The sequence below is a fragment of the Enhydra lutris genome, unplaced genomic scaffold, assembly GCF_002288905.1.
Source record: "Enhydra lutris kenyoni isolate GAN:26980312 unplaced genomic scaffold, ASM228890v2 scaffoldscaffold12, whole genome shotgun sequence".
In the NCBI taxonomy this organism is placed as follows: Eukaryota; Metazoa; Chordata; class Mammalia; order Carnivora; family Mustelidae; genus Enhydra; species Enhydra lutris.
This window is the reverse complement of record NW_019154096.1, coordinates 63837880-63848762: the sequence shown is the minus strand read 5'-3', so window position 1 is coordinate 63848762 and position 10883 is coordinate 63837880. Positions and strand designations below refer to the sequence as shown.

Below are 10883 nucleotides of genomic sequence, written 5' to 3'. Positions count from 1 at the left end.
ACCAGATGTAAAATGATTGGTTCGCAAGCTCGTATTTAATACAAATAATACAGAACCAACTCCTTCTGGAGGGCTGCTTCAAAATTGCTTCTTTTTTTTTCCTTTTTGTTTTTTAATCAGTCTTTTAAAACTAAGCTATCCGAACTACATAACAGTTATGTATATATATATATTTTTTAAACGCTACAAAGACTTTAAACAGCTGTTGATAAAAATTTTGGTAGAATCATGAGGTTCTTCTCTCATCTACATATTTAAAAGGAGAAATTGAAATAAGAATGGGTCAAATATTGACCAATGAACTCCATAAACATCAACTAATGTAGCCACGTGGCACAAAATTAAGAGTACAAAACAAAACCTTTCCGAGGGGGTGAGGGGTGGGGAGGGGGTGCAGGAGGCTGGGCGGGGGGGGGGGGGGGGGGGGGGGGACAAAGAAAAGCGAAAACCGCAACACTACGCAAACCGACCAGGGCAGGGCTAACGAAGCTAAAGCTATTCTAACGACTTGGTCACGAGGGACAGCGGCTGGGGCTGGGTCCCGGCCAGAGAGTTGTGGGAATGTAAGGAAGATGTTGACGGCTGTGCAAGAGAGGAGGACAGGATGGGCGGCTGCAGGGCGGCAGGAGGCAGGTCCAGGGCCCCGTTGGGACAGAGGGCGGGGGCCTTGCCGTGGGCGGCCTCGGCAAGCAGGAGGGCGGGCGGCGGAGGCATCATGGACAGGTGCGCCAGGGGGTCGGGCTTCAGGGACAGCGAGAGAGGCTGGGTCTGCTCAGTCTGTGACTTGGCGTCTTGGGGAGGGGAGCCTAGCAGGTTGGGGGAGGGAGGAGGCGAGTCTAGTAAGCTTCCATCTGAAGAGGGTGGACTGAGGCAGCTGCCTTCACCTTGTATGTAGCGAACGCACTTTTTTTTTCTCCTAGAAACAGGGGGAGAGAGTTATCTGTGAATAAAGGGCAAAGATGCCAAGGGAGAGAGTTATCTAATGCTCAGAGCCAAGTCAAAGTCACCTCTGCCCCCAGAGCCGGCATGGCCCTTGGCCAAGGTGCCGCACTCACTCGGCTGTCGCCCCCGCCCCCGGTCTAAGCCTGCTCTGGCGACCGACGCTGCAGGAGCTGCTGGAGTCGAGGACCAGGCCCCCTACCTACCTGCTCCCCCTGCCCCACTACACCCCCGCGCCCCCACCCCGGCCCAGATACCAGTGAGCCGACTGGAGGAGGCAGCACCTGTTTGCCAGGAAGTGGCTGCATCCATGCCGACATGGACTGAGAAGTGTGTTCTTGCTCTTTTGGTTTCGACACTCCCTGGCTAGCCCATCACATGTCTCCTCTGTCTCCGCCACCACTCCCGGTGGCCCCTGTGTGTGTGTGTGTGCTTGTGGAAAGAGAAAGAGAGCTCCTTCCCCAGGCGCCTCCTATCCATCCATATGAAACTCTCAGAACGCTGACTGTTGAGCCCATAGAGCTGAAGGCAGTGCCAGCAAGAGGCTTAGAGGTCTTCAGACCACCGCCACCACCACCACCAACTGCCACCACCACCAACCGCCACCACCACCAACGATCACCACCACCACCACCACCAACGCCACCACCACGGCCACCACCAGGCTGCCGGTGCCCAGAAAGCTTACGGGCTTTGTCTGTTAAGAACCACACCAAATCAAGAGAGGTGAGAATCAGGAGAGAGTCAGGGGTGGGGGGTGGGAAAAGGGGGGAACAAAAGTAAAACAAAAGAAATTAAAAACCAAAACAAAAATAAAAAATAAAACGAAAACAAAAACGAAAAGAAAAAAAAAAAAAAACCACCAAAAACAGGTAGAAGAGGATAAACGAAGGTGGGGAGGGGGAAGAATAAGAAAAACAGAAAATGATCCAAAGGAACAAGAATAACTGGTTGTATGGCCTGCAGGTTGTGGATTAAATTATGATTCAAACTTAATTTTTTTTTGCAGGGTTTTTGTTTTGTTTTTTAAAGATTTGGGGTCTTCCCCTCCCCCACCCCAGAGTGAGAAGGCTGGAAGGACAGACGGTGAGGATGGGATGGAGGGGCGCCTTGTCCTGGTCACTGTACCAAGGCCAGTGAATGGAGGGCGCAGGGTGTCACAAGGAAGTGACGACGAAGAAGAGGGGGGGGGGGGGGGGGGGGGGGACACCACAGCATGGAACTGGTGGGGTTGGGTCATCATGGATTCGTGTTTAAGCCAGAAAGACTAAGTCTGCCCTGCACCAAAACCCAAATTCCCCTCCGCACTTCCCGTTTACATAAGAAATAGGAATGAGACTTTCAGAGACTTTCTTACTTATCATCAGAGGTTGGGGAAATCGATTCAAGAAATTGAGCATATGACCTCAGAGCTTCTCCTACTATGATTCCCAGTCCGATGGGGATGATATTTGGTAGGAAAGGTGATCCTGGGACTCAACCCCACTCATGCAATAAAAATAATGCAGATCCAGGGAATGTGCTGCCCTAAGGAGCCCTTGAATCCAGTTAAAACCATGACTGATAACACTCGGTCTAAAAACAAGTGTGTAAGCGCCGGCCGGCTTCCCATCCCTAGAAAGCAGGAAGATGCTGCCTGGGGTCAGATGTCACTGGGCTTTGAAAGGAAGGGGGTGTGATGAGTTCCTCCTCGGGTCTGTGCCCCAGAGGTCTCTGCGCATGCCCCTCAGTGTGTGGGGTGTGGACTCAGCAAGATGGCAGGAGGGAGGGGAGGGAACATGCTTGGCCTTCCCTGCCTCCCAGAGGCTGAGACCCACCGGGTGGAGGCCTCAGGGTCTACCTGATCCCCCTCTGGGTGGAAAGGAACTCTAGGGGTGCAAGGGCAGCCCCCCTCACTTTCATTTTGGAAAGGTTCCTTTTCTCCTCTGGGATAGATTGAAACAGGCTGTGGGTTCTGCTCCCATCCCAGAAACCAACATACATAATTAAGCCTCTCAGAGTTTTAAACCACCTTAGCCTGCAGATCAAAACATGCTTAAAAAACTAAGATGTCCATGCATTTTAAAAAATGGGAGAAGGGAGGGGTGGGGATGGGGGTGGGGCGTAAGCAAAAGTGAGAGAGCGACAAGGACGAAGGAGAGGGTGGGGGGAGAGAAAAGGAGAAACAGGAAAACAGGGGAGTGACGTCAAGCAGCATTCCATGCTATATTAGGGCAGAGTAAAAAGATGGGAAAGCAACTTGGTGGGCTCAAAACAGAATCTTGTTAAAATGTCCTCAAATGTCAAATAAAATTAGAAACCCTGTGTAGCGAGCAAGGAGTCCTGATTGGCTAGGAGCGCGTCTGCCGGTCCCCTCACCCACCCGCCCTCCTGATGACACAGAGGTTTCCACGTCGAGGGGATGAGTGGAAGCATTTTGAACACGGGACATGAAGATCATGAAGGACAGCGAGACACTCCTTCTAACAGGTGGCCAAGCGAAAGGCAGCTGGAACACACACACACACTTCTGACGGGCCAGAAAATGCCTCATTTTGTAACTGCTTTGTTTTTTTAAAGGAACATTTTGTCCTACTGATTAAGCATCAAGCCAGATCCTGGCAAAGAGGAAAAGTTGAGGCAAAAAGGGGCAAAACCCATCCGCTTACCCTCCCCCACCCAGGCTCCATCTCCAACCAAGGGGCGGCCTCTGAAAATTCCACTTTTAGTTCCCCATGGATTTATTCTGGAAGGAAAACCAAGGGTTCTTCCTGATCCTGTTTGGGAGTGAGCTAAAATGCATCTGCTGATGCTTTCAGGGTCTGAGAAACACCCTGCAGAAGCAAAGTGGCCACCGAGAAAGTTCTAACAGTGTTAAGGTGGGAAGAATGCTGAGGAGTGACAAGGGACTGCAGCCTGCCTTGCTGACTGCCGGCTCTTCAGAGCTGCACTTTTGAAAATCGTGTTTATGAGGCAGCTACAAGGATTTTGGTTTTTGCTTTTGTTTTTTTGGTAAAAATGTCCTGAAACCTCTGGCCTCTGAGGCAGACCCCACACCCTGGCTTGAAACGATGTTCAGGCTGTGTCTGAGAGGGGGATGTCCATCCTGGTCAATGTTAGGAACAGTCACTTTCAGGAAAAAAAAAGTCAAGTCTAACTTGAAGCAACTGCTTCAGAAACAAAAAAAAAAAAGGGGGGGGTTCCTAAACCGCCACCGCTCACCACCCCCCAATAAAATAGACACCAATCTGGCAACACACCATATGCAAGTGGGCACAATGGTCTCAGCCATCCATTTCTAGAGATGGTGAGAAACCGGCTCAGGAGGGAACCCTGCGATTAGAGAAACCCTTCAGCATGGCAGGGCACCTCAGACCAGGACTCTGCAGCCAATCATCTTCCTCCTCAGCGCCGAGAAGATTCTGCCGCAAACTCACTGCATAGACCTGTCCTCCCTGGGTCCGCCTACTTCAATCCCTAACATTCTTCATCCACCTCTGCAGGAAACTCTACTCTGGGGCACAGAGAAGACCCCGGGATTGTGCAGGAAGGGTATTTGTCACCTCCGTGAACACTGCCGTCTCACAGAACGAACGGCTGGAGGATCTCTCTCCAGGCCTGGAACCCTCACTCAGAGGACCCAGAGGGTTGTCTGTGGAGTTCTCTCTCAATAAAGATGCTCGGGCCCTCTCTCCCCTAAACGTCTGAACTTGAGGCCAACTCGGCCCATCCCTTGTAAGGCACCAGCGGAGGGGAAGAGACACAGGAGACTCGTGGGCATGCACGTGATGGGATGGACATCTGATCTAACGTCTAAACACGGAACACATGGCAAAGGCATGAAGGAGAGGGACACGTGACAAGGAGGCACTACAAACAGGGAGGCGTGTTTGGGGGGTGTTGAGATACCTACCATCATAATATTCCAAATTCAAAGACTGCTTGTATCAGAACAAAGAAACAACAAATTTAACCAAAGGTGGTCATTAAAGGAAAGGAAATGAGACAGGAACGAGTCGGCATCCCTCCACCAAGAAGGAAGTACCCTACACCTTCCCTGAAATTACAGATTGGATGGAAACCTGCAGGTGGAACGTGGGTGTTCAATTTGGACTCTTCTAGTTCATTCTGGAAGCAATGCTCTCTCTCAATCTCTCTCTCTCTCTCTCTCTCTCTCTAAACACATACGATATATGTTTGCAATTCTGCAGGCTAGCCACGCTGCAGTACGGGACTGCACAACGCATTGCCCGCACCCCTTCAGCTGGTGCGTGCCGCTCAGTGCCACGCTTCGTTGCAGCACTGTAAAACAATGTCAGCTAACCAGGCTCCTCTGTCCAGAGACATGTGGTTTTTAAACATAAAAGAAAAATGAAACAGAACAGAACCAAAAAACACCTGCCCCAGAGCCCTTCTCCAAGTGTCTTGACTCTCAAGTGCGCGGGGACGGCTCTTGCTGCCAAGTTTTTAGCTCATTCAAACCTTTGGCACCGGTGGCTCTATCTAAGCTCGACACACGCCACGGACCAGGCCCGTCCAGGAGGCTGGCTTGCAAAGCAAACGGGTAAGTGCCCATTCCTGGCCGGGAGAGGGTGTGGTCTCAGTCCTACCACCGGGGATCTGGGTATGTAACTCGTAAGAGCGAGGGGGAAAGAGAGAAAGAGAAAGTGGGGTAAGGATACAGCATAAAATTAGCAAGGAAATTTTGAAGGATGAGGATCATTAGTCATTGATGCTGGTAGGGAAGTAGATGGGAACGAGGTCAAAATATATCGACACACTGAGGTAGCAGAAGGACAGAGTGCTTTGATTTTCCCAAAGGCCTCACAGTGGTCATATACCTGCACGGTTTGCACCATAAAGTCTGTCGGTCAAGCCCGAACAGTGCCCGACACTTCTTTGGAGTATTTGCATCTGTTAGCATAAGGTAAACACAAAAAATACAACACAATGGTGGGTCATGCTCAGTTTGCTGTGAAATCTCAGCTACTGCTGACTCGTCTTCTCTAGGACCTCGGCTCTCTTTGACTGTCTTCCCTCACCAAGGACATGAAAGGAAAGACTTCTATGAGGCAAAAGGAAAAAAAATAAAAACAAAATGATAAAACACGCACCAAAAAACAAAACAAAAAACAAACAAACAAACAAAAAAAATCCAAAAAACAAAAAAACCAAAACCAAAAAAACAACAACCAGAAACCAAAAAACAACAAGGAAAAATAAATTAAAAAATAGAAGAGAGAAGGAGGGGAGAAGGTGACGTTGTTGTTTGCTTCTACCTAGGCCAGGATTACGATGGATGTCACTGAGCCCCATCCTGGGTGGTCATGAGGAAGGGGGTTAGCAGGCAACGTTCCCTGGGAGGGGGCGCGCTGGGGCTGGCTGTCGCTGACCCGAGGAGGCACAAATGATGCTGTTTTACAGTGGCATTTTGGCTAGCAGCAGCGGGGAGAACAAGCACATCCCTCACAGAGCAGTGTCCCGTGCCCTCATGTCTCCTAAGATCCACACACAGAGCTACAAAGCAACAGGCCAGAGAAGGGGGAAAGGACCGAATAGACCAGCTGCAGACCAGCACAGCGAATCTGGGAAATCTATACACACCTGCAAGGGCCGCACCAGTTATTCTGTTGATCAAGGCCAAAGCGCGCTCGGCATTTCTTAGGAGCGCTCAGGTCTGAATGAGTTCAAGAGAGAAGCGAGCAGAGGAGGAGGACGTGGGAGAGAGAGAGGGAGAGAGAGAGAGGGGAGGGGGGGAGAGAAAGATACAAATAAGAAAAAAATAAAAATAAAAAAGGGAATAAATCAATGACCTGGTTACTAATTACAAAATATCGACTTTCGATTTTTAACTTTCTTTAATTAAAAAAAAAAAGGTAAAAAAAAATCACATTCTTATTCAACTGGTGAAATTAGCTGTTGCAAATAAAGCTGCAGTATCCCTTCTTTAAGGACTGTCTCTCCGATTCGTTTTGAGCGGATAAAGGGAAGTCAGATACTGAAAAAACTAAATTTTAAATAGTATTTTTCCTCTTTTGGTTCTGCTTTGCTGTTTCTTTCCTTTTTTTTTCCCCTAGCTCTCTCTCAATTGGTTTTTCTTAAAGAAGAAAATAAAGCGAAGGAGGGAATTAGGTTTGTAACATGCTTTTTCCTTCTCAGAGTACAACAGTTTAAACAAAGGGAAAAAAAACTACAAATAAAAACAGAACAAAATGAAACAAAACAGAAAGAAATAAAGAAAGAAAAGGGGATTGTGGTACTGGGATATTGCAGCTTTTGAAATGTTTTTCTTTCTTTTTTTTAAAACCGATTTTCATGACTACTAACAGGAGAACAGATGAAGGTGAACAGGCAGTGTGAATGAGCGAGTGGGTAAGGGTTAGTCAGAAGCTCATAGCAGCTTTTAAGCAGGTACAGTCAGTAAAATGCTAGTGGATTTGCAAATTAGGAGCAGAAAAGCAAAAGGAAGAAAAAAACTAAAATAAAAAAAAAGCAAAGGAGAAAATAATTATACTGCGTGCGGATGCATGCTTGCGTGAGAAAACTTAGTGGGAGCAACGGAAAATGCCATTAGATTAAGGAGGTTTATTACTGAATTCCTTCCATTTTGGTTGGTTTTGCTTGGTTTTTTGTTTTGTTTTGGCTTTTTTTGTTTGTTTTTTTAACCAGTCTCTTTTAAAGAAATACTGCATATTCAATTTGCACAGTTAGTTCAACACTAAGTCACTGTCATCACTGCTTAAACAACTGTTATGGGAAAAATAAATAAATAAACAAAGCGAAGGTTAAAGTAAATTAAAAAACAAAACAAACAAACAAAAAAAACAAAAACAAAAAAAAAAAACAAAAAAACAAAAAAACCCCAAAAGCAACTGAAAAAAAATCTACCGAAACATACAAAACCGTGTAGATGGTCATTTTAAAGGATGTTCAAATGTCATACGTGTTTAATGTTAATAAAACTATAATGGCAAGAAAAATTAAAAAAAAAACAGTTTATCGACTATTTTAATGACTCAAAATGACATTAGCACCTGTAATCGGAGGAAGTGAAAGGCAAGGATTTAGGAAACATTCGCTGTGTTCTGAAAAAAAAGAACAAATTATACAAAGCCTTCAAAATTTTTGTTGTCGTTTGTAAAAGCCTGGCCTTCTCCAAGGGACCTTCCGGTATTGCCTATGCAGTATTTCTAATTTCTCCTAGAGAATGACAAACCTCCTTAATTTAAATTGGGTGCAATTTACCACTGTAAAGGCATGCATCAGAACATTCAGGAACAGCCCAGTTAATATCAAACACTCGCACACACCCCGCCTACTCCCCCGGCCCCTTCCTCACCCCTACAGACACAGACAAAATAAGCAGACTGCATAAATCCCGCATAGGCATGCCTACCACCCCTCCTGTTCCAGGCTCTGCGGTTATTTAAAAACACATTCCACTAGAATTACAATGTGCTTTTCATGCAACAATGAATGTTACTAGCTTTAAAAGGACAGTTGTGAAGCAATTAATTAAAATGCATACACAAAAAGGCTGGCTAGGATGGGTTCCCCCACAATGTCCTGGCCTTGAATTCCTCCTGCCTCCCCCAGAGAGGAATCTAAGGTTCGAGAGTGGTCCTCAGAGTTCCGCTCCTTCCTCCTTCCTCCAACTTACCATTGGTCTCTCCAGGCTGCTTGTCCCTTTTCCTCTTCTTCTTCTTCCCCTAGATGAATAGAGGAAACACAAGGAATTATTTTAGAAAACAGATGGGAGGAGGGCATCTGGGTCCCCTGGGAAGGAGAAGGCAGGAGGGGGAGCACACCGCTGTCTCTGTCCACACCCATGGCTCCCAGAATGTTTTTGAGCACCCCCCCCATCCAAATGCCCTTTAGTCGTGCTCCAGCTGGAGGGACACACGCTCAGCAAGGGGAAGAGAAGGGGTTAGCGGAGGGTGAAGGAAAGACCTCTTTTCCCACACACCTCTGTCCATCCTCAAACCCGACCCAGAGCATCTGATTCCATAAAGGGAAGAAGAGAGCTGATGAAGGAAGATTTAGGGAGGTGTGGAGAGACAGGGTTGGGGGTGGACCATGAGCTCAAAGACAAGCATCAAATGACTGTGGAGATGGCCATGTGGACTAAGAAAATCACCCCCCACCCCCTACCCTTGTTCCACACAAATCTCCTTTTTAAGGACAAAGGTCCTTCTACTCAATTAAAAACCAAAAGCTTTAACTGGGGCTATACTAGTAACAACAGCTAACGTTTATTGAGCACATACTATGCACCAGGCCTGATTCTAAGTACGCTATCCACACTGACTCGTTTTTCCCTCACACAATCCTATACAACAGGGACTATCACCATTCTAATTCTACAGAGAAGGAAACTCAGTCACAGAGGGTTTGTTAGCTGAGATCACACAGTTAGCAAAATGCTGGGGCCAGGATGGGAACTCAGAAGGTGTTGGTTCCCCAGCCCTTACCTACTAGGCTGTGCTGCCTGCGTATTTAACCCCTTGCTCTCTGTGGAAGGTTTTTAATTGATTACAGGAGATGGATCGCATAAGGTCATTGACACTCTCCAACCTGTATCTGTACTGTCTGCTCGTGGTTGAGGATGTGGCATGGGAACAGGGCTGAGCTCTGTAGAGCTGACTGCATCCCCACAGATCTGAAACTAGTTCTCAGCTCGTCAGGGCCGATCCCATCCTTCTGGGTCAGATGGTGGGTACATATGCAATATCACAAATGAAAAGGACTGGCCTACACGTCTGTTGCTGAACATCTAAATATTGTCGCTGCCTAAAGTTCTCATGGTATGTGGACATCAACTCAGGAGGGAAAAACAAGAATGACAGGTGGTCAACTTGACAACCCCTAAGGCCCTGTAAAGATGAGAACCTCATGGTGGAGATGCCACGGTTTTAGCTCCAACCAAGGGCTCAAAAAAAGTCCCTCTTTCCTCTCAGAACTTGGGCCCATACCATTTGGGAAGTTTGTCTTGGCCTTGAGTTTGAAACTTTGAGAGACATATTCTACTCCTTGATAAACAATTTAAAGATTATTTGAGTGCGTGTGTGCCCACACGTGTGTGAGCAGGGGGAGGGGAAGAGGGAGACGGAATCTTCAGCAGGCTCACCCAACACGGGGCTCGATCTCACAGCCCTGAGATCATGCTCTGAGCCGAAACCAAGAGTCAGAAGCTTAACTGACTGAGGCACCCGAGCGTGCCCTTGATAGACAATGTAAAAATAAAATAAAAGGCGTTCATGGGGCCCTCCCCTGAGCCTCGACAGCCTGTCTTCATGTCTGCGCCTCTCCTGGGGAGCAGTGACGTGCTGCCTGGCCATCTAGGAAAAGGCAGGAAGGGCTAGTTTCAGTTTATTTAGGAGCCTGAGTGAACACCCAGCGGGGCCCCCAAAACCGTGGTGACTCTGGGCAGTGTTGGCATCCACACAGCCAGCGGGTTCTCAGTCACCTCTGCCTTAATACAGTGCCCGCCCGTCTCCCATCTCCCTCCGTATGTGCTGAAAGGCGGCTGAAAGTTCCAGGCCCCGTGGGAAGCTGTCGGTTTAGGGTACATAGTTGAGGTGACTGAGGATAGGCTCGTTTAAACTGAGGGCTTCTAGAGGACAGGGTCTGTGTTTTAATCAGAAGAGGACAAGAAGAGCTTAATAAACACGATTTAGTGATGAGGGACACATGTCTCAAGGGGGGCAGCCACCCCGTTCTCTTCTTAGATGTAACAAAAGAAAAAGCCCAAATATGGTGGTGGGGGGTGGGGAATTCGAGATAAGCAATGGCTGAGGATTTGTGTCCTTTATGTAATCTGGAAGAGCTAGAAAAGCAACAATGTTCTAATACAATGCCAGGGGCCAGAGAGCACTATGGGACCAAACTCTTTTCTCTTGTGCCCCCAGAAGATGTCAAGTCCAACAACTCAAATGTGACTGTTCTATTTTACTAAGGTTTCCATT

The 10883-nt window shown here is 47.6% G+C and overlaps 1 protein-coding gene across 20 annotated transcripts in view; it reads right to left on the bottom strand.

Annotated features, from left to right (window-relative positions):
* Nucleotides 1-450: 450 nt before the first annotated feature.
* The window catches only part of LOC111145217 (transcription factor 7 like 2), a 195614-nt gene continuing 185181 nt past the window's right edge, over nt 451-10883 (bottom strand). For 7 of the 20 annotated variants that reach the window (XM_022499969.1, XM_022499974.1, XM_022499967.1 and 4 more), the window contains 2 exons: nt 8579-8627; nt 762-916 (listed from right to left, as the gene is read on the bottom strand). In XM_022499969.1, coding sequence (XP_022355677.1) covers nt 837-916; nt 8579-8627 — 129 coding nt within the window. In that variant the 3' untranslated portion in view covers nt 762-836. Of the gene's footprint in view, nt 917-5759; nt 5833-6522; nt 6596-7952; nt 8004-8578; nt 8628-10883 lie in introns of those variants that run through there. The other 13 variants (XM_022499960.1, XM_022499965.1, XM_022499959.1 and 10 more) reach the window with 6 other exon arrangements.